The sequence below is a fragment of the Cordyceps militaris genome (assembly GCF_000225605.1).
Source record: "Cordyceps militaris CM01 unplaced genomic scaffold CCM_S00001, whole genome shotgun sequence".
Lineage (NCBI taxonomy): Eukaryota > Fungi > Ascomycota > Sordariomycetes > Hypocreales > Cordycipitaceae > Cordyceps > Cordyceps militaris.
The window spans coordinates 5,811,930-5,833,706 of record NW_006271969.1 but is presented as its reverse complement, the minus strand read 5'-3'; the positions used below and the strand labels follow the sequence as shown (position 1 = coordinate 5,833,706).

General features: G+C 54.7%; 4 protein-coding genes across 4 annotated transcripts; 3 read left to right on the top strand and 1 right to left on the bottom strand.

The window, feature by feature from the left end:
- Nucleotides 1–71: 71 nt before the first annotated feature.
- Nucleotides 72–875, bottom strand: CCM_01800 (amino acid transporter, putative; the record flags this gene model as incomplete). Its single annotated transcript, XM_006666955.1, has 1 exon — nt 72–875. The coding sequence occupies one exon, from the start codon at nt 873–875 to the stop codon at nt 72–74; it is 804 nt and encodes a 267-aa protein (XP_006667018.1).
- Nucleotides 876–1,957: 1,082 nt separating this feature from the next.
- On the top strand, nt 1,958–3,373 carry CCM_01799 (uncharacterized protein; the record flags this gene model as incomplete). Its single annotated transcript, XM_006666954.1, has 3 exons — nt 1,958–2,074; nt 2,154–2,933; nt 2,999–3,373. 3 exons carry the CDS (start codon nt 1,958–1,960, stop codon nt 3,371–3,373), a joined length of 1,272 nt encoding a protein of 423 aa, XP_006667017.1.
- Nucleotides 3,374–11,144: 7,771 nt separating this feature from the next.
- Nucleotides 11,145–13,738, top strand: CCM_01798 (leucine rich repeat protein; the record flags this gene model as incomplete). Its single annotated transcript, XM_006666953.1, has 4 exons — nt 11,145–11,177; nt 11,240–12,324; nt 12,874–13,159; nt 13,421–13,738. 4 exons carry the CDS (start codon nt 11,145–11,147, stop codon nt 13,736–13,738), a joined length of 1,722 nt encoding a protein of 573 aa, XP_006667016.1.
- A 2,024-nt stretch (nt 13,739–15,762) lies between these two features.
- Nucleotides 15,763–19,389, top strand: CCM_01797 (PHD finger domain-containing protein; the record flags this gene model as incomplete). Its single annotated transcript, XM_006666952.1, has 1 exon — nt 15,763–19,389. The coding sequence occupies one exon, from the start codon at nt 15,763–15,765 to the stop codon at nt 19,387–19,389; it is 3,627 nt and encodes a 1,208-aa protein (XP_006667015.1).
- Between the last annotated feature and the right edge of the window lie 2,388 nt (nt 19,390–21,777).

Below are 21,777 nucleotides of genomic sequence, written 5' to 3'. Positions count from 1 at the left end.
TACTGCGACAAATATGGTTCCAAAGAGACCGCCTGGTGACCACGGAAGGAACCCAGAGCATCGTCGCTCGACTAGCGCCTATGATCAGGCGAGTACGTCCGGCGCTTGCCAGAGTGGTAGTAAAACATATTGTCAAGATTAGACACTACTATTAATTTGTAACTGTCATTCAACTCAACACCCTTGAGGTCACATGAATTCACACCTGTGGCCCAAAATCCTTTCCAAAACGCTTTAGTTGAAGGTGTTTGGCTAGGTATGCGAACCGCAAAGACATTGATGGCGCTGGGGGCAAAGTAACTGTTAGCGATTTCCAAGCGACGACACCGAGGTCCAGGAACCCACATGTAGAGCACGATGCAAGCGGCACAAATGGCCGCCACAGGAATGTGCGGGCTCCAGTAAGACAGTACGAGACTCAGGGCTGTAATCTCAAAAGGGATAATGAGACCGAGGTAGACGTAAAAGTTCCAGCCACCTGCAAACCCGAGAGCGTCATCAACCCAGTGGCCGGCTAGCCGAATAAAACTGCCGCTAATGGGCATGTAGGTCGTCATCTCAGCCATTGAGTTGTTGATGTTGGCCAGGACCATGCTATAGACGAGGAAGCCGAGAAGAAGGTTGGCGGGACCGGCGGTGTTGAGGGCGCCGCCGATACTAACAAACAGCGCAGTGCCTATGCCTCCTCCGATGCCGAGCATGAAGATAGTCCGGATGGACATCTCACGATGGAGCTCCCCGGCCGTCGTCGCTGGATAAAGCCCACTGGTTCCTTCATCTGCACCCTCGGAATGCGAGGTGTGTCCAGGCTTCTCCGAGGATGTGCGAAGGGAAGGCCCTCGAGATGTTGGCGGACTGCTCTTGGTGCCAAACATCCTTGCGGGTATGCCTTGGAGACTGATCGCCAAGTGACTGTTCAGGAAGGGGGTGGAAGATGGGAGGTCGACTCGAGGGAGTTTTGGTGCTGTGTGGAGGCGAGAGGAACTGAGAAGGGGAAAGCCGACTGTGATGCCTTCTAGCTTTATACAGATCAGAGCCACGCAGGCAAAGTATTTCTCATCGGCGAAGCGCGCATGCTAAGCGAACGCCTTCTTTTTCGAACCAGCAAGTAGAACGCGGGCTCTTGATGGTTTCGTCTGGGCTGACCAACGCGCTCGAAAGGTACTTGCTCCATGTAGTAGTTTCTGGGGTAATGGGTCCGACTACGCCATTCGGAATGGCCGTTAAATCATAACTATAGAGGGTGACAACCAATGAGCAGCCTTGCAAACCAATCTTGGCCTCAGACCCGACTGGCGGCGCTGGCGCGAGTCAGCTTCCCGAAGGAAGAGAAATCTCTGGGGTACCTGATTTACAGCCTTGAAACTCCACAATTCTCCGGCTTTTCTGCCCCAGAGATCTACAACTCAGGGTGGAGAGGAAGCGGAACCAACAGCTGAGGCTGACAAGCCGCCGTCGACCCTGAGACTAGAATTTAAGTCCCAACAGAGATGCCATTTCTGCGACTGACAATGACGTAGAGTTATATAACAAATCAGCAATATTGCTGGCTCATGAGTAGCTGACGAGATGCTCTGGGCCCAAGCCAGGAGGACAACACCCCAGAGCGCCTACATTCCATCATTCAACGCCAGGCATGGATGTCAAGTCTGGAGCTGGAAGGTTTATGGTCCGACTTTACCGACCCCTGTGTCCAAGGCATAGTAGTCGGATCAGGTCCCCGGCGTCACACCCGCGAGAAGCCGATCCCGGTATTTGGTCTGTGCAAGGATCGGGTTCTGAAGCCGAGTGACCCGATGACGGCGTCCTAAGCAGAAATGACAACCGAGAGTGTTCCGAGGATGGACAACTTGGACACGGCTCTTGTGTCTCGGAGATGCGCGTTCGATTGTGTTGCACACGTCTAGACCAGACAAACCTCGGGTAATCGACTGCTTCCCTAGGAAGCCACGAAGGCATGATGAAGGAATGTCCTTCCGAAGGCGTATGCATGCCGACTGGCCAGACCGGTCTCGTCTGGCCATCACTCGAGGGGAGGGACGTAGCAAGACCTTCGAGACTGCGAGGTCGCGTGGTCGGTCACCTTAGTTCACGATGGAAAAGTCGGATTATAAGAATGACAAGAAGCAACACCCTCCTTGACCTCAATCCAGATCAGCAAAAGACTTCAACGTTGCCAAGGTCCAGAAATACTATACCTTCACTGCATTACTTTCACATCACCCATCTCCATCCACCTCGCTATCACGATGCCCGGTCTCTTTAGCATCCCCGCCTCCCTGCCTCCCAAGGCACCGAAGGTAGTCGGACCCAAGCAGGCAAGCCCCATGCGCCCGACAGCTACCATTCCTCAGGAGATCATTGAAGAGGCGCGCGCCGTCCCCGCCGAAGGATGGAACCCCGAGAGGCACGTCGCCCCCAAGACACAGATCGTCCAGCACCTGATGAAGGACATTGGCCTTGAAGGCCAGGGCGTCTCCCCGATCGCCGTCACCGATCCCTTCCCGCTCTTTACGAAGGAGGCAATCCTCCAAATTCACCGCGAGATCTTCAGTGAGCAGGTACTCCGCGACTGCCGCTTCAAATCCGACTTCAATGCAAACCTGATCCGCGGCATGGGACATGAGCGTGCTCCATTTACCTATGGCGCCTGGTGGTCGCCAGAAATTCTTGCCAGGGTCTCCGAGGCTGCCGGAATCGAGCTGGTTCCAGCTTTTGACTATGAGGTTGCCAACGTTAACATTTCCATCAACGACCAGAACGCCGTCGAGGTCGTCACATACGGTGACATGAGCTCTGCCGTTGCTTGGCACTACGACAGCTTCCCCTTTGTCTGCGTCACCATGGCCGCTGACTGCACAGGAATGGTTGGCGGTGAGACTGCTATCATGCTACCCAACGGCGAAGAGAGGAGGGTCCGCGGGCCGGCCATGGTGAGATCTTCCCCTTGATTCTGGCATTCTTCAACATCCCCGAGACTTGGCTGACAGATACCCAGGGCACTTGTGTGGTCATGCAAGGCCGATATATTCAGCATCAGGCTCTCAAGGCCAGCGGTGGTCGCGAGCGCATCTCCATAGTCACCGCCTTCCGACCCAAGAGCCCATTCGTCCGCGACGAGACTATCCTGACCGGCTCCCGCGTCATCAGCAATATTGGCGAGCTTTACCCCCAATACATGGAATACCGCTTGGCCAACCTCGAGGAACGCTTCCGCCGCGCCCTTCAGCAGGAGAAGCGTCGCCAGGTGGAGCGCAAGGCCTTTGACATTGCAGCCATGAGGGCCTTCTTGACTGAGCAGCTAGAGTACATTGAGACATCCCTCAACGAGGTCTATGTGCCGTACGCGGGATACAAGGACCTCAACCAGTGATGGATAGTTAATGAGAGATACTTTCGAAAGCGAGCGAGCATCTAGTTTTGCTTTCATCTGCGCATCAAGATTGACCTTCCATCCTGGGTATCAGCAGGTAGTTATTCCACTTAGGTATTTAGCAACGGTGCTTTGGTAGACAAATAAATCCACCGTCAAAGCCACGACCAAAGCATCTTCGTCTATTGATCATTGCATGGCCCATCGTGTGGCAATAGTGCATCTGCTGGGAGCCCGGGGAGCAATTTTGGCTGGTGCAGGGCCTCAGTCGCGTCTTCGGATCTGTGGGATCTAGAGGCCGTTGCTAGCGTAGGTGTAGGCATGGGCCGTGGTCGTCGAGGTCGACAAAGTGCCATCATGCATGGCGGGATCGCGGGACTGTCATCGCCATGGTCGTGATGTTCATTTAGCGCCATGTGCTCATATGGAACGTGAGGCGAGTTGAGATCGTGGGCTGCGCTGATGCGACGCCGTTTCGAATGGCATTGTCGGTGTACGCGGTGCTGGCCTCGGTCGGCGTTGCTTCTCCCATGATCGTATCGGTCGGAGTCACGTTATCCAGGTGATCCGGCATGAGGGACGGGCTCTGGCGTTATGCAGATGTCCAGGCGCATGACGTCAGGCGCCAACCTGTTCGCGGTGCTCTGTTAAAATTCCCGTCAAAATCAGGGGATTTGGCCACGTATGACTAAGCAACCACGGGGACTTTGAGGCCACTACCAAGACTTAGATTTATGTACATAGTTATAGTGATAACCTCAATCAAACATCATCCCCATGACTTCCTTTCTGCCCTCTTTGCTACGTTCTATTTGAGCCACAAAGCAAATACCCTGGATCACCCCAAATTTGTGGACTCGGGGTTCTAACAGTCATGTTGTGATAGGGCAGAATAGACTTTGGCTGGCACACTGGTCAAATTGTGAGATACAAGTCCTGGAGATATAAAATGACCAATTTGTTAGCTTAGCGGTGTGAAATGCAAATTGTACAATAGCCGCCAAGCTTGTTCGGGAATAGAGTGTAGATGACGCGCGAATGAGACATCTGTACCAAGAACGGCGCTGACCTCGAGAGTTTCAAGGGTCGAACCACCCTGGAGCGCAAGCTGGCGGGGCTGAGAATCGAAAGAACAAGGCCAGACAGACGTGTCATTGCGGCGGATGGGATGCACGTCTTGGCGAGAACGCAGGCCCTTGACCACCTGGCGTGCTGAATGGCGCATCTCGAGTTGTCCAGGAGGGGATTTGAACAAGAGCTCGGAAAGACTCGCTCTTCTCGTCTGGCATTAAAATTCGATCGTCATCATTTGAGAAGGGGACCTTGACTACCCCACGTTGAACATTCGAGTTGACGTAGCGCCTTGGAGTTGAGACCCGCCCCCCCCCCCCGAATCCAGTTCAAAGGATGATGCACGTATGGCGGGTTCTGGTTGGCTGGCGCCACTCAAGATGCAAAATGCAAATGCATGTAGGGTTCTTTTGAATACCGGTCTAAGAAAGCCACGGCGCCCGGGTTGTCAGAGACAGTGTGAGCCACGCTTACACCAACAGCTCGCCTACGACGTCGATCCTCTCCGATAAAGATGCAGCCTTGTGTGGTACAATACATATGCCTCCCATAATTCCATCATCAGAGCCAAGATGTCGAGGTGTATATGATTGGCCCTAACTAGTGTTGACCCGTGCTAAAGGGAGCATTGTAGAATAACTAGTTGGACACGATCACAGAGCAAGAATCAAGGTTACATCCTTGGTCCCTTGGTGCAAAGGCGGGGGTTGGTGTGTGTGGCTGCAGATTGGGGCCATGTAAAGCAAAAGGTAGTTGCCACTCCCGAGATGCTGGACAAGAAGATGAAGAGAACACACTCATTTCCAAGTAGAGGTACTTGGCGATGCTTCGCTGACTTGGACACTGCATGATAGTCATGTTACAAAACTAAAGCCAGAAATGAGAGACAAGAAGATGGAGCGAGATAGACGAAGCCCCCGTACGCTTGCGTACTAGTCAGTGCCTTCAGCTGGTGTGCTAGTCGGGGCGGGAAGACAGGTTCCACTGCGGATTGCAACTATCTCGACCGGCGCTAGCTGGGTTCGCTGTCGATGTAGATATGGACAAGTAGGTAGCGAACTAGTGGTTGTTGCTTTCTTGCATCTTGACGCTCTCCTCCGTACAGATTCCGGGTGAGGTCCATGTACGGAATGAATAAGTGGCTCTCCGAGTTTCAATGGGCTGAGCAGGGATCTTCGCCACGCCAAATGACAAGTCCAATTAAAAAGAAGAAAAAAAGTGAGGAAAATCGAGTTGCATCGAGAAACCCTAGCAGCAATATACATGCACGAACCGTGCTAGCTCTGCAGAACCCAAAACTGCGCTATTCTGACGCGCAGGACAATCACCTGATAATGCTAAAAAATCACTTCTGATATCGTCAAAACCAACTGACCAGTGTTTCAACACGCTTGATGCCCAGGGTGTTTGGCTAGTTGCTTGTCTAGCGTTGCAGGTAACGGATATTTCTTCTCGGATGTGACGACTGATGTTGACAAAGAGATATGGGACAAGACAGAAATGCAACCACCACCAGATGGGCATCGCAATATCTAGGCAGCCAACGTTACTTACTGGTTAGTAATAATAGCTCGGGGCGTCCTCCGCTCCTGCTAAGAAGCGGTGTACGTGAACCGGGCTAGGAATTCGCAGCCGTTCCTTTTACGGCGACAGGCCGGGATCATGCGAAAAAAAATAGGGTGTGGGCGTGGCCGATCCACTCCAACCTCAGGCTTGCCACAACACACAACACGATACTCGGTACAACAGTTGCACACTTGAGCTCTTTCAGGATAGCAGCGAGACAGTTTTAACGGGGGCCCGTCTGGTGCTGGGGGGGCCACACGATTGCTCGCCGGCATCTTGGTCAGACCGTCGACGTGGTCCGTGGATGAAGGCGGCTGGCTTGTGAAAGGCGTGGGTTGCATACATGTCTAGGAGAGGAACTACCGCAGGGTCTGATACTGATACTGCATCTCCCGGTATTATCCCTTGCAGCAATGATGCGTCTTTCATCGTTCAAGTATAGTTGGCGTCACATCCGTGATCAAGGGCCGCAGTGTATTCTCCAGTCCATCTCCCACCATCTTCAACGCAGCTAGCCAGCGGAAAAGTCTTGACAAAAGTCGAGCAAATGAGCAGGTGCGGTAACCATGTTCCGTGATGCGTTACTGGAGCCATGATGTCACTCGGCGGCAAAGTCGAGTCTTGGCGGATGTCCCCAAGGCGGGCCAGTCGGTACTCGTGGTTGCAAATGCAATCCGTCAAGTGGCAAGGGCATGAGGGAGAGGCAATAGAAAACGAAGCGACATCTGCTATCCTTGTTGGTGGTACCAACAGTGGGCATGAACCATAAGGGCAGTTATCGTCATGTTTGTAGCTGCAAGGGTGTACAAGACCACGACTATACCTACCATTTTGTATTATCCCGTGGGTAAACGGCGTGGTGATCGAGATGGACCGATGAAGCTGCAATGGAAATGACGAAACTTGTATGGACAGGCTGGTGAGCACGTATGCATGCTCATGACAAGAGTAGCGTCACGCTCAAGGTGGAGGGGGGTGCGTCTTGAAGGCGGCGGGGTGTATCGAGGAAGAATGCTGCGACAAAGAGAGAAAAAGGCGACGGGCGTAGGTTACCGGCGGGTGGATTCGAGCATGAAGAATATCAACAGTGCAATACATTATAGATAATGATTTTCAGCATCAAAGACTAAGACAGTAAGTTGGTCGAGGGGAGTTTACAGCGGACAACGGAAATGTTATCCATCACCAACAGCTGGGAAAAGAGGGTAGTTACCACACTGCACAAATGTCTGTGCCACTGCCGTGCGCTGAAGATGCCGGCCCGGAGGGACTTAGCGAGGAATGGTCTCAGAAAAAGAAGACGCCAGCGACTTGGTTCTCCTTGTAACTAGTCCGGAGTACCGAGAATGGACGTCCCGAGTACACACTCTAGTGAGTAACTAGTTAACTAGTGAGGCAAGTGGCGGATGACGAGCCAAGCGGATTTCCAGGAAAAGACCCTTGAGCATGGCAAACATTGGAGACGAATGATTGTCCTCGTGGCGCATTTCACTTCTCCCCAGTGAGCGTACGGCGCAAACGCGTGACGACTTGTCACTTTGGAGCGAGTCGGCGCGGGCACGCCACGACGCCGCCCGGGGCACCCTAGCCTACGGCAGGTGGCGGCGCAGCCTTGATTGGACGTCGAGGGGAAATTGAGAAAGGAGCCCAAGATGCGAGGCCCTGCGCGCGGCGCAGGAGCACATCTCTCAAGCAAGATTATTCAGCTTCGACATAACAGAGTCTGGGCGCGGGGAGCTTGTGGTTGCACCCGGGCGGCATCACAGCCGAGAAACGATTGCGGCCATGCGGCGTCAAGTCTGGAGCGGCCTGGGCCCGGGCCCGGGGCTTCAGGCGAGCAAGATTATTGAAGCAGCCAAGTACCGCGAGGGGGGAGAGACGCGCATATGTAGGCTGTAATAGGCTGTAGGCTGTAGGCTGTAGGTACGATGCAGTGAAGATCAGCGCTAACCTTGGGATGCAGCGCAGCGTCATCCGTCTGGGCAGAGGCGCAACGATCAAGTTTGTGTGTCGTTGGGATAAATGAATATGCGCTTGGCTGCGCCAGGCGGACAAGCTGGACAGAGGAGAGTTGAAATGTCTTGGATCAGCCATCGCTCATTGGGAACCTGTCCGTGACAAGGACGTGCGCGTGTGTCAGGGTGATGTGGTCTGAGTGGCGCGTGTGTTGTGTCGCGTTTGTTCGCCGCCGGTAGCCAGGAGACTCTGGGGATTTCCGGCTTTCCTCGTCCGTTCCAAGATGGCGAATCGGACCAATACATGGAGCAGGCGTTGGTGGGCGACCGGTACGATGAGTGACGCTCCCTGCATACCAGTCGAGGTGAGGGGCCCAGCCACGACGCGTGGTGTGTTGTGAAATGTCTTGGAGTTGATGCTCAAAATAGCTGGAACAAGAGAAAGAATGTAAACAAAGAAAGATAGAATCTAAAGGGTGACGTTGTATTTTAGAATCAATTTGGCATTCTGATGGTAACCGAGATTTGTCGAATCGTACAAATTTATGGAGTCCGGATTAATTCTAGTTAGTAAAAGTAAAAAACACATCATGGTTACTTGTCTTATTCAGGAAATTAGCAACATGATATCATCAGGTAAGTACCTTTAAGTACTTGAGTACCTACCCCTAGCTACCTACCTGGGCCAAGACACCCCGGACCAGCAGCTGCCCCTCCCCCCACAGCGGCGCCGGGGTTCATTATGCTCATTATGGGCTAAGTTAGTTATGTATGAACCTTGAAAAGAGGTTGCCGCAGCTGCAGGATTTGGTGGCGGCTTTGTCGAGATGGGCGCTATGGCCAGTTCAAGGGTAAATTCACCGTGGAAACAATGTGACTGGTTGACGAGGATGCCCTGGTCTGGTGCCGGGAAATGCCTTTACCAGAGTACTCCCGTAACTAGTTACAGATATTACAGAGTGTTCACGGCGTCGAGGGCCGCCGTAACTAGTGAGGAACCAAGGTTGCAGCCCATTTCGGAGCCGGATTGGGTTGTGCCCACGGCAGCGGCTAAAACCGAGATATCACCTACAGGTAGGTAGCATACGCCAAGGCTTGGTGTTCCAGACGTGGAACCAAGGAGTAATTAAGAGCTGGGCGAAAGAAACAGATAGACACTCGTGTTTTCTGATGACCACGACGGAACTGTTCAAGGCAAGGGAGAACGGCCCTGTGATGTTGTGAAGGGTGGCCCTGATAGTTGCAAGCAAAGTCCCTGTATTTATACGTACCCAGACAGGTTAGCAGGTCAGGGTTGTCTGAGGCTGCAGAGCCTCCCCCCCACAGCGGCGCTTGGCGGGCGAGCATGGGCCTCGCTCAACTCAGCTCCAATAACAACCTGGAAGTTGGGAAAAGACAAAAAAAGGCAGAAGAGGAAACTTGCCTTTCCCATGATGGAGGATGACAGACATGACGCAGCAAGATGCCGGCACAGGCGGACTACCGATACCCAACTATGGATCTTGCCGAGGGCGCCTAGGACGGAGCACGCCTTTTGAGTCGCTGGGGAGAGCGGTAGTGGTGTCTCGGCACAATGGGACGTCGTCCCTTGTTTATTATTTGTCGGATGAAAAAAAAAAACATTCATCAGAAAAACCCCCAAGTGGTTTGACGGACACATGTGCCCATCACTCAGAACATTCCACAACCCGTCGCCATCATTGGCCCCGTGTCAGATGGTCGTGTCGAGCTGTAGCGGCGCCCCGCCGCCCGCGCCGTCTGGGTGCAACGGGTGACCTCTTGTTGCTCTTTGACCTTTCCTTCGGCCTCACAACGCTTTCCTCATACCCCCCCAAAAAAAAAATCCGCCTGTAATTTTATATCAGTAATAGTTTGGCAAGTCGAATATACGGCCAGCTCTCTCGGGGCGCCACCATGCCCGTCAAGCAAGCCCATCAGAAGCCCATTTAGACACCCCCACACCCCGTCACCACCACCCCTCCACCACGAGACTACGGCCCCCCTACAAATGGCCATCTGGCGCACCTGTCTTCTCCCATGCACCACTGTAATTTGCCCATTTGCCCACCGGGCAGGCTCCTGTGCCCACACCCCCTCCACTCTAAAAACCATCCATTTGCTTGCCTCAGCTTTTTTTTTTGGCTGTGCTACCTGGGCGGTTCTTTTGCTCCTCCTTATCGGCCAGCCGCTAAAACGAACCCCTCCGCTGCCTCCTTCTTCCTCTGCCGCCTGGACCCTGCCCGTCCTCTCTCCTCTGTCAACACCACACAAACAGCATCACGACTTTTGTCCCCAGTCGTGCTTGGCCCTTTCTCCTCTTCCTCCTTCCTTTTCTCCTTGATTCTGGCCGCCGCAGCCAGCGAGAAAAGCGTCTATACTGGAATTTGCTGTGTTTGGTTTGCGCAGCTGTCCAGTCGTTCAGTCCGTCTAGTCATCTTTGCTCTCCCCAGACGGATGTCTTCCTCTCTCCCTTCTCCAGGCAAGGTATGTCTTCTCACTCCTCCTTCTTGCTCGTTCTGCTGTTGCTTGCTTTTACTGCTCTTTTTTTCCCCTGCCTTGCATTCTGTGAAAACTCCTAGCTGCTGTGTACCCGGCACAACTCGACTCCGTTATCTTTCTCGAGTCCGTTGGTGCAACGTTTTTACACCCTCTCACCGTTGTTGCCTCGTTCTCGCTTGTACTCGAGTCCATGGCCAGACGCACATGCAGCGTCTCTTTCTCTCCGCATCGGATATTAGTCCCTCTGCTCTTCGCCCGTTTCGCTTACCGCCCTCTTGACTTTTTTCCCACTGTATCCCCTCTTGCAGCATGTCCCATGAAACAATGTGCCTGCGCATGCATGTCCTGCATCCGCTCCTCTGTACTGGCCAACCGCTTGCCCTGCTTGGTCAATCAAACCCGTCACCGCCCCTGCTGTACCATGAACCACGTTTTACAAAGACTCGAGCTCTTGTTGTCAAGCAAATCATCAACTAACGCTCGCCTCTTTCTCCAGGTCGGCATTGCCTTCTAAGCCTGCGGCCGATCGGTTCCTGCACGTTGCACCGGATAAGCACATACGTTAAAAGTCGTCTTGTCTCGCAATCCCGAACTCCCGCACACGTTCCTTTGGCCTCGCGCCCCTCGCATATATACCCTCGCATACGTTTCTCCCGGCCGAGCTGTCCTCTTCCGCCAAAATGGACTCTGAAGATGGTGAATTCTTCATCAAAGTACGCTGCAATTACGATCCAACAATATCTGCATCCGACTTGAATACTTACATACCATGTAGCAACTGGCCACATTCGTGCGTACCCACGAAAAAGCCCTCGCCAACGCTCTCCAGTTTCAACGACAGAGCCGCCACAGACCCTCTCAAAGCACAAGCGCCGCCACGCTCCCGCCGCCACCAATGGTCTCGGAGCGCCCCTCTACCGCTTCTACAACTGGCACTCTGGCGGCAGCTCTCTCACTTGGCAACCTTAGCTTCACCTCTCACAGTGTCAAGTCTGCAAAGTTGGCTCTGACGCCCCATCACCTTTTCTATCTTCTTTCCCGTTTCGAGGACCTTGGAATTTCCGTCGGACCCATGAAGATTCGGCTGGAGAATCTGCATGACAGCGCCTCGTCCGCCAACTATGTGTCCTTCCTTAGTGGCTCGAACCAGCGCTCCAGGACCCGTAGCACGGATACTACCTCTATCCATTCCGTCTCTAGCGTTAGGAGTGTCATGTCTGGCATGTCTTCCCTATGGGCAAGCCTAGGTATCGGGTCTAGCATTTCTGCTGCTCGAACCGAGCGTCAGAAGGCTGCACTCGAGGCCGATATGAAATACCTCTACTCTGCCTTTACCAAGATCCCTTGCCTGAAACTGGCCCCTGACTGGCGAGCCCGATTAATCCGTGGATACGAGGAGTTTCCCTTTGACTCGGCCGTTCCCCTCTACGCTTTCAAAAATCTCCAGGCCTTGGAGGTCAACAGCATCGACTTTCGCCAGTTTTTTGGATGGGACCGCATGGCTGACCAGCTGCGATCACTGACTCTTAGGCACGCTGGCATCGAGGACCCTGCCGATATCCTCATCGACATTGTTCTAGATGACATGGATAAACGACGCCGACGCACATCCAAGGCCCAATCGTCCCCCACCACGACCTGGGGAGCAAATAGCCCCCGTCGCAGCCCGTCGTTGGCTCACCCGGAACTCTCCCGCTCGGCTTCTCTTCCTTCTTCACCGGACCCCCGTACCGATCTCCGAGTCGGCTCACTCACCCCTCCCGATGCAGCGGATCCCCCCACGAGCCCCAAGAGCCGGCCTATTCTCAATAGGAAAGAGAGCGAGGACTACTCCAAGTCTCCCGCCAAGTCTCCTGCCAAGTCTCCCGCAAAATTTTCACGGCCTCGGAGTATTTCGCCCTCGAGACCAACCACGTCCCGCACAAACACCCGCAACTCCCAGAGAATCACTCGCTCCGGTTCGGGCAGCTCCCACTCGAGCCTCTCAGATTCCTGGTACCACCACCATACTCGCGGCAGTTCTGGCAACTTACTCGCCATGGGTATTCTGCCAGCCTCCAAGTGGAGATTTCTACGCCATCTCAGTTTGGCCGATAATGCCATGACTTCCATTCCTCCTACAAGTTTGGCTCCGCTTTCTAACACGCTTTACTCTCTCGACCTGTCTTCCAACCTCTTTAACCAAATTCCCGAAAGCCTTGCCACCTTGACCGCCCTGCGTGCCCTAAATCTTTCACACTGCATGATAGATTCTCTCCACTCTCTGACTCGCAATCCGCTTCCTGCCATTACAGCTCTCAACCTGCGAGCTAACCGTCTCCAATCGCTGGCCGGCATTGAACGGTTGTACCCCTTGGAGCGCCTGGACCTTCGCGATAACCGTATCGGAGACCCCAGAGAACTGGCAAGGCTAATTGGCATACCGGACATTCGTGAGATCTGGGTAGAAGGCAATCCCTTTGCTCGTACATACAAGGACTACCGCATCACCATCTTCAACTTGTTCCGTGCAACCCCCGGCTACACAGAAGATGTGGTGATTGATGGCAACGGTCCCACATATGCGGAAAAGCGACTACTTACTGAGCGTGTTCCGATCCCCGACTCGGTTCCGGTCGTCAAACCTGCTCCGGTAGTGCTTCCTGCGGTGGAAATAAGCAAGCCTGCCGTTATCCAAGGCCCAAGAGAGCCGGCGGTACTTCGCAAGGACCGCCCCGTTGCGAAGGCAGTAACGAGCGAAGCCAGCACGAGTTCCCGTCGTCGTCGAAAGACACCTAAACGGAGAATCGTTGATCTGGCCACTCGCGATGGCTCGCCTCTACCTGCTACGTTGGAAAGGACCCCTGACAAGCCTATCAACACATCTGCTGCGACTGTCCAAAAGTTGGACGCTGATGACGCTGGCCTGTCTCTCAAACGTCAGCTCCTGCCCCCAGTAGTCCTCTCACCTCGCCAGAGTGAGTTTGCGCCGGTTCTCTCTTCTGCGCCGGCCACAAATAAGCCGGTAGAATCACAGCCGGCCAGGACCGCAAACAGCGACTGGGCCGCGCCGAGCGACTGGGATGCCAGTGGTGATTATTATCGACGCAAAATCGAGGCCCTTCGAAACACGGTGGGCGATGAGTATTTGAGTGCACTCAGCGAGGAGAGCTGGGAATCCACTCCTGGGTTTGACATGACTGGCTTATCGAATGTTGCTTCGCTCCGTGCTGGTCACCTTCCCCACCATGTACCTGCTGTCCAAGCCGTTCACAGCGGACGCACACTTGGCTAGCGGGTACGCAACATTACTTGCTTCTTGCGTGCTTGAAAGAGAGCATGATATGAAGATAATACCTCTGTGATACCCCTACGTGTCTTTTTTTTTTTGCTAGCCATGCTTTTTTTGCTGGCGCGGGTTGCGCTGGATGCATTTTCGCGTTCGCATGCCCTGTTGAGTTGCTTTTGATTTTTGCCGCTGTGTTTGTAGTGAGAGATGTGTGTTGCATGTTGTCAGTTTCCTGTTGGCGTTTGCTTTTTGCGTTGTGATTTGTTCTTGTTCGTCTCGTGTTTCTGCTTTGACTTGGTTCTTGTGCAAGAAATGCATAGCACTGGCGTTTTCGGGTGTGTGGTATTTGACTGCTATTCTTCTCATCTCTGGCATTCATATGGAAGTCGCTCGGTTGTCGACGAATTATTCCATTTATCTGTGTTGATGTTGTTTTTCAATCTGACGAAGCAAAGTTGGACTGGATTTCGAAATTTTGCTTGCCTGGTTGGCTGGATCTGAAAAAGGGGTTTGTCGATTCTTTGTCGATTCGGCGTACAACGGTACTGGCGAGCATGCAGCTAGATTTGGGAGGATTGGGCCACGCCTTTGTGCTGGTCGTACTAATGCAACTGTTTTGGCTTTGATATTAAGTTGCTGTGAATTGTGTGCCTGCTTGCCATAGTCGGTGACTGTGAAATGCGTATGAGAGACGAAGCCAAGAAAGTCGCTGGGGAGAAGACACCTTTTGTAAGGTCACGAAGGGCCTCGGGTAGAAAGTGCGGTGAGGTCGGAATGACTGACTGACGGAGCTAGCAAGTGTTTGTTGGGGAAGTGAGTTGCATCGTGGTGGTCCCGTCCCGGCCCAGCTTCCGCACTTTCTTTATTAGACAACCCCAGATTACTTAATTTGTAGCATCGTCTACCTAGCTTGTAATTAATGGGGTTTGCCAACTAGACGGTTGGGGCTTTCGTACCAGTACAGCTGTGTGACCGACTTAGTCATGGACAAAGAGGAGCGACGGCTCGGTTCTGAGCTACGCGTAAATCATGTTACACAAGTGGCTTGTTCTCCATTGTCTAAGGACAACAGAACCGCTCATATCATCGGGCTTCTTTTCCTTGTGTCTGGCACTAAGCGCCGACGGTCACTGTCATCGGCCAGCATGTTACACGGGGTTATTGATGACTCCCGTGCGAGTCAAACATGGCCAAGAGGGGCGTTTGAAAAAAAAAGAAAGAGTACTTGGACCCTGATTTCACAGAGGGGCGACAAATGCTCCTTTTGGTTCAGCCTGACGCAGGAGGAGCGACCCATTTGCCGACCTTTTGAGGAGTTTGGACGAACAACCCATTGCCACCCCAGAATCCAGAATTGGGTGATGGCAGATCTGGCGCTAAACCAAGTAGAGGCTAGAGAAGAAGGGTGGGTCATGAATGTCGCTGACTAAGGCAATCTTCGTGCGGGACTGCCTTTCGCAAAAGGGAGGCCCGTGCACGGGGCGACGACGTCTGCACGCGTTGGCCTGTTTTTGCGCAACAAGGGAAAGCTCTCTATTACGGCCGCCTAGGGGACAAGGGATCACGAGACGATTCCAAAGCACGCATGCACGTTCGAGATAGATTCGCTCTTTTTTAGATGCGTCCTGTCGTTTGAGAAGTCCTGACTTTGGCCCGTCGTGGCGCACCTCTTGCCCATCCCGCTTCGCCTCTCCACCCCCCTTCCCTCGAAACCTCGCGCTCTCTCTCCCTGTCCGACGTCACGGGCACTCACACACGCTCACGCAAATGCCTACTCAGTCTGTCTCTCAAGACGGTTCATGCACGTGCTGAAAGCATCATACCTTCATTTTTTCTCTCCTCGCCAGCGTAGAATACGGATGGCTGCTTGTTGCCTCGGAGACTTTCGATTATCCTCTACGCGAAACGCGAATCTGCGCCACACCCTCCCGCTTACCCGATACCGAAATAGACCGAAATAGATTCTCCTTTTCGAAAAAAAAAAGAACGAAAAACACAGGCCAAACCGCGCGCAGCGTTCCTCTGCCCGGATGGCATCGCCCGCGGTCACACCGCAGAATCCTGCGCCGAGGCGCCGCGGCCGCCCTCCCGGCACCACCAATGCCGTGCGCGCCGCCCGCGCCGCTGAGGCGGCTCGGCTGGCGGCGTTGGGACAGACCGTGTCGGCGCGTAAAAAGCGCTACGTGCCTGGCGGGCCTGGCGGCGGCGGTAGATACGTTGACCCGGACAGCCTGCTGAGCGCGAGCGCGATGACGTCGACACCGCGGACGGGCGGCGCCCCGCCGTCGTCGTCACGCCGCCGCTCTGTAGCTAGTCGGGATATTTCGTACGCCGTCTCGCCTGTGCCATTGCCGCGGCGTGACCGGAGCACACGCACCCGCGCCACGGCCGGCGACGACTTCGAGGAGATCGAATGGGGCTCCGCCGCCGCCGTGGCCGCCTCGGTCAAGCAGGCTGAGGACTACAAACCCCGCGAGGAGCGCAGTTGGGAGGAGTTTCACCCGAACCTCGATATCGAACGGCGCTTCGTCGTTTTCTCCGCCAATGAGGTGGACGGCGTTTCCGGGACGCACGAGACGCCGAGCACGCCGTCTAGGCATACACCAGGTACACCTCGGAATGGGACCATGACGCCTATGCGACAAGGGCACTCCATGTCGACGGGCAATACGCCGAACCCGCAGCCCCAATTTGATGCTCACAGCCAGCCTGATTCGCAATCGGCAGCAGGCACGACGACGCCATCCCGACGCTCAAGAAGGGCGCTGCGCGAGTCTGTTTCGTTTTACGGCGTGCGCAACACACCTATGAATGGCACGCCCCGGACACCACGCATACTGCCCATCTCGAACCAGACGCCAAAAGAGCGGCTGGACCTCAAACAGCCCATGTTCCGCAAGACCAACCGCATAGAGCTGTTTGAAAGTAAGACGTTTGGGCAGGCCCGTTATGTCGATAAGGCTATGAGCAATGTAGGATATCAAGAAAGCGACCATTTCCCCCGACCTGACGAGACGTTGCTGCGCGCTATTGACCTCGGCGCAGAGGACGACGCGGAGCAGTCGCTGGCCTTGCTACCGATCAAATCGGAGGAGCACGGCGGCAGCAGCAGCAGCCACGCGCCGCACGCGCAAAAGCTGGGCCGTGTCGAGTACGACATGGACGAGCAGGACGACATGTGGCTGGAACATTATAATGCACAACGCAAACAGGCCGACCTGGAACCCATCACTCGCGAGGTGTTTGAGATTACCATGACCAAGATTGAAAAAGAGTGGCACGCGCTCGAGCGGCGCATACCCAAGCCAAACCCCAAGCCGCCACAGACACACCGTCCCCGGTCAAGCTCGGCGGCGGCGGTCAATGGCGAGATTCAGAGCGGCGGTGGTGGCGGCGCCGGTAGCGATGAACCAGATAGCAAGTGTGTCATCTGCGACGATGGCGACTGCGAAAACACCAATGCGATTGTGTTTTGTGACGGATGCAACCTGGCCGTTCACCAAGAATGCTATGGCGTGCCCTTTATCCCTGAAGGTCAGTGGCTCTGTCGCAAGTGCCAGCTGTGCGGGCGCGGTGTGCCTACCTGTATCTTTTGCCCCAACACGGACGGGGCCTTTAAACAGACCAACTCGTCGAAGTGGGCGCATCTGCTCTGCGCCATGTGGATTCCCGAGATTTCGCTTGGCAACCACACGTTCATGGAACCGGTTATGGATGTCGAGAAGGTGCCCAAGACGCGATGGAAACTCAACTGCTACATCTGCCGCCAAAAGATGGGCGCGTGCATTCAGTGCAGCAACAAGAACTGCTACATGGCCTTTCACGCCACCTGCGCGCGGCGCTCAAGGCTCTATCTTAAGATGAAGACGAGCCACGGCGCGCTAGCCGTGCTGGACAGCAGTATGGTCCTCAAGGCGTTTTGCCACAACCACTGCCCGCCTGACTACACGATAGAGAACAATGTCCATCAGGCCACCCGCGCGGCCAAGAAGTTTTACAAACGCAACATGCGCGGCCGCATCTGGGCGGACAACCAGGCCATGGCAAATGTGCTCGCGGCCCAGCATAGAGTTGCTGTCACGGACCATCCTGCCAACGAAGGCCAAGGACCCGGCGCCAAGAGCGCAGGCATGCTCGGCCACGGCGCGGACGAGCAGACGGGACAGGGCCAGCCGCCCAAGAACCTGTGGAAGCTGCCCTCGGGCGCGCCGATTATCCCGCAAGCTGTGTATGACGTGGTGGAGGCCTCGATCCAGCGCTTCCCTTTCCGGAAACGCAAGGACTTTCTAGGCGAGGCGTGCCGGTACTGGACGCTGAAGCGCGAGGCGCGTCGTGGGGCGGCCCTTCTGAAGCGGCTGCAGCTGCAGATGGAGGCCTTCTCGTCGATGGAGTTGACTAGGCGCGACTTTGCCTCGATGGGCCCCAACGGCAGGACACGGCTGGCGAGGCGCGTCGAGTTTGCGCAGAATATCCTCAGGGATCTGGAGCAGCTGAAGGCGCTGTCCGAAGATGTTGTGCAGCGCGAGGAGCTTCGCGTGGAAGCCGTCGAGCTGGAAAATGACTTTGTGGATGAGTGCTACTTTCCTGTGGCGAAGCTGCTGGAGCCCGCCATGGAGAAGGCCATTTCGCTTGACAAGGACCTGTTCGGAAAAGGTCTCGAGGTCATCACAGAGCGCATTGGGCAGCGTCACTATACAACCGTCATACTGTTTGCTCAAGATCTCTGCGACGTGATTAGCAAGGGCATCCGGACGCCGCTGCCAGAGGTGCCGGACGATGCCAGCGCCTCGGGCTCGCGTTTCGAGGGCATCGCTCCGTCGCTCTCAAAACCTGGCTTTACCGATATCCGCGAGCGTCGCAAACTGGGCAAGCGCATCCTTAAGAGTGTGCAGCCTTTCCTGGAAGCCGCGCTGAAAGTGGAAGCGGAAATTAGTAATAAGGCGCCAGAAGCGCTGGTGGCAGAACTGGAAGCGCTCATTACGACGAGCTTGGACACGACCAAGCCTGTGGAGACGTGCGAGGATACCGTCATGGTTGATGCACAAGACGCGACTGAGATTACGGTCAAGAGCCTGGCTGGCGAGAACGGTGCCGACTATACGGAGCCAGATGCCATGGACACGGCTGAGGACGACGTTGTGCATGACCATATTGAGGTGGACACGTCGGGCCTGAGCATCGTCGACACGACGACGCTGACGGCAGTCAAGTCGGACAAGAGCCTCCAAGCGGCGACACGAGGTGTCGCGGGCTCCTCCTCAGCGTCACCCGACGACTATGCCGCTCTAGCCCAGCCGCCGCAGGAGGGACCGCCCACCCCGCCGCAATCGAACGGCAGCCTAGGCCGGCGGGATCCCACGGATCCGCTGACTGAGGGCGGCGTTCTGTGGCACCTCAAGCCCTTTGAACCACGGGGCACGTCGGCGCTGCTGGAGCACCCGGCGGCGGCCGCGGCGGCCCCTGGCGGTTTTGACGCCGCGAGGCTGCTGAGCGAGGACCTGACGGACCTTGACGAGGTTGAGCTCAGGGGCCGTGGCGCCATGATGGCTGAAGGCGTCGAGGAGGAGGTGGAAGCGGCGGCCGAGGAAGAAGTCGCCGTGGCCAAGACTAAAACGAGCAGGGCGCGCACGCGGCGCGCATCGGGCCGTCAGCGATGATGAAGAACGGTTGGTATTTCGAGGTTGACGGTCTGAAGCCAGCCATGTTGAAGAAGCGATTTAATGTACCACCAAGACTCCATACACTACAAGTACTCCACGGTTCTTTGTCTATTTTGTTTTTTTTTCTATTGTTTGCGTTTTACGGCAAGGAGGCACGAAAGCATAGACTCGATGTTGTTGCTTCTGCGGGCGTTTGACGTGCGACTAATTCTTTTCTATATCCATTATGCTACGGCATGGATTGGGGGCATCGTTGAACGAAGCTTGCATCTGCTTTTTCTGTCCGTTCTTTTTTTTTCTAAGCAAGGCTGTATTGTTACTCTATTGGTGGAAAAGGACACAGGACACTTTGCTACTTGTTTTTTTTAGTTTTTTTTTTTTTAGCTCTGTGGAGGGGGGGCTTCTTCCCTCTTGATACTCGAAACATATATATAGCATGTCTGAATAACTAGAGAGGGCTGGTTTTCGTTTACAACCGATAGTGCTGTGACTACGAAGAAAAGTACTTTAACGATGACCATTAATTCAGTCGCCGTGTGCGACGAACGGGCGAGGGGGGACCAAAAATGGCAAGCCGAACAACGGAAGGTCAAGAGCCCCAGGATCATGAGGCGTCGTCGGTATGCAGGCCATGCCTGCAGGCGGAGCTTGCGAAGCTTGCGTTCTTCTTTTATTATTCCTTCTTGCTCGGAGGATCTCTAGGATGGGGCCTCTGGCCGTGGGTTGCATGCATACGAATGGGGGCCATGCGTCTCTCTGCCTTGGGATCGTGCATGGTGCACGAGTTGGGGTGTCATTGCCTTTTCGAGCTGAACCGGGCGCTACGGATGTGCCGTTTTGTCGCTCTTCTATGTCATCGTATATCAGACCGGACGAGGAAATCTCGTCGCAATTGTACCATTTTTTCTTTCGTCTTGGGCTGGCTTGGTGTAGTCGAGGTTTTCAGGTTAGATGGGACTTCCAGCCCAACTCGTTCAGCTCGGCCTGCGACCAGTAGGATCTATTACATGCCGGGCTATATCGTTCGATTTGGCCAAGGATGAAGGGAAAAAAAGCGAGACATTATGGAAACCTTGGCCTGGCGGGAGGGGCTGTTGGGCATCTACAAGATGACCGTGCAGGGGTTGCCTTTTTCTTCTCCTCTGCTTGATTCCCTGTTGGCAACCGTAGGAACCATGTCGAAGCAGCATTGTTGCTGCCCAAGGAGCAGAAAGGCAACTTTGGAGGACAGAGAGACAAGTTGAGGGCGGCGGCTAAGGAGCCAAAGGAATTATATAGGCAGGGGACTTGGGACGGAGGAGTTTCATCTGGGTACCACACTCGATGACGCAACATGAGCGCAGGAGAGCGCGCGCAAGTGATGCAGAGACGAAGCGAAGCGGTGGAAGCGCAGACTGTTCGATACGGCCAGGGGGGTTGTCCTCATGGCTCTCATCCGTTTCCTGCAAAAGTTGAGAGGCACATGTGCATGTACGGAGCACGGGGGGAGGAGAATGCACAATGTGACGTAGGTGGAGGGGATGAAAGATGTCTGTCACTAGATTTGACGCATGTAATGCAAAGGGGGGAGATTCGCAGTGGCGTCATACAAGCGGCGGCCTTTTAGAAACGACAGGCGTGGCAACAGGTGTCGCGTCAGGCATGGGAGAATGTCCTGGCATTGTCCAGTCGCCGCCTGGCCGGCATCATGTAAAGTAAAGCCAGAGATGAAGGGACGGCGGCAGGGGCATATATCCTAGGTAGACATGCCAGATGCCCAAGCAACCAAGGCGTTCCGTTGAAGTGATGAATTGGGTTTGAGAGCCCGACGGCGGGTACATTTTTTTTTTTTTCAATTTTGATGATGAAGCTGACGATGAAAAGAAGCGTTCCTGCTCCCTGTCATTCCGGGTTGTTGGTACTATTGCAGCATCTCCAAGCCACCGTCGCCTCCACAAGCAGCGGGCGCTAGGTGGGGAGGGGTCAGCGGCGACGGTCCAGGGGGGAGGCGGAGAAAGGTCTAGATTTAAATTTAGTTTGCATCACTGCTAAGTGCATGGCGAGCGGCGTTCCGGGTATCCGGTGGTTTGCGTGGAGGGGAACGACGCCGTCATGATGCCGACTCGAATAGATCGGTAGTCGAGGCGGGTAGCAGCAGCGAAGAAGAGTGACGACGCTCTCACGGCCCGAGGTGTGCAGCCAAAAAAGTCAAATCTGTGCGTAGTTACGGATAAGTTGAAGACTGCTGAGTCGGGGTTCGCCGGGCCGTGGACAAGGATGTTGTGTTTGGGACGGAACTGACAAACTGGTCGGATTGGCGTCGTGTGATGTATGGAAGGATTGTTGCTATTCATGGAGAATGGACAGAGGATCGCTGCGGTCGCGTGCCAATCAGGCTTCCTGGAT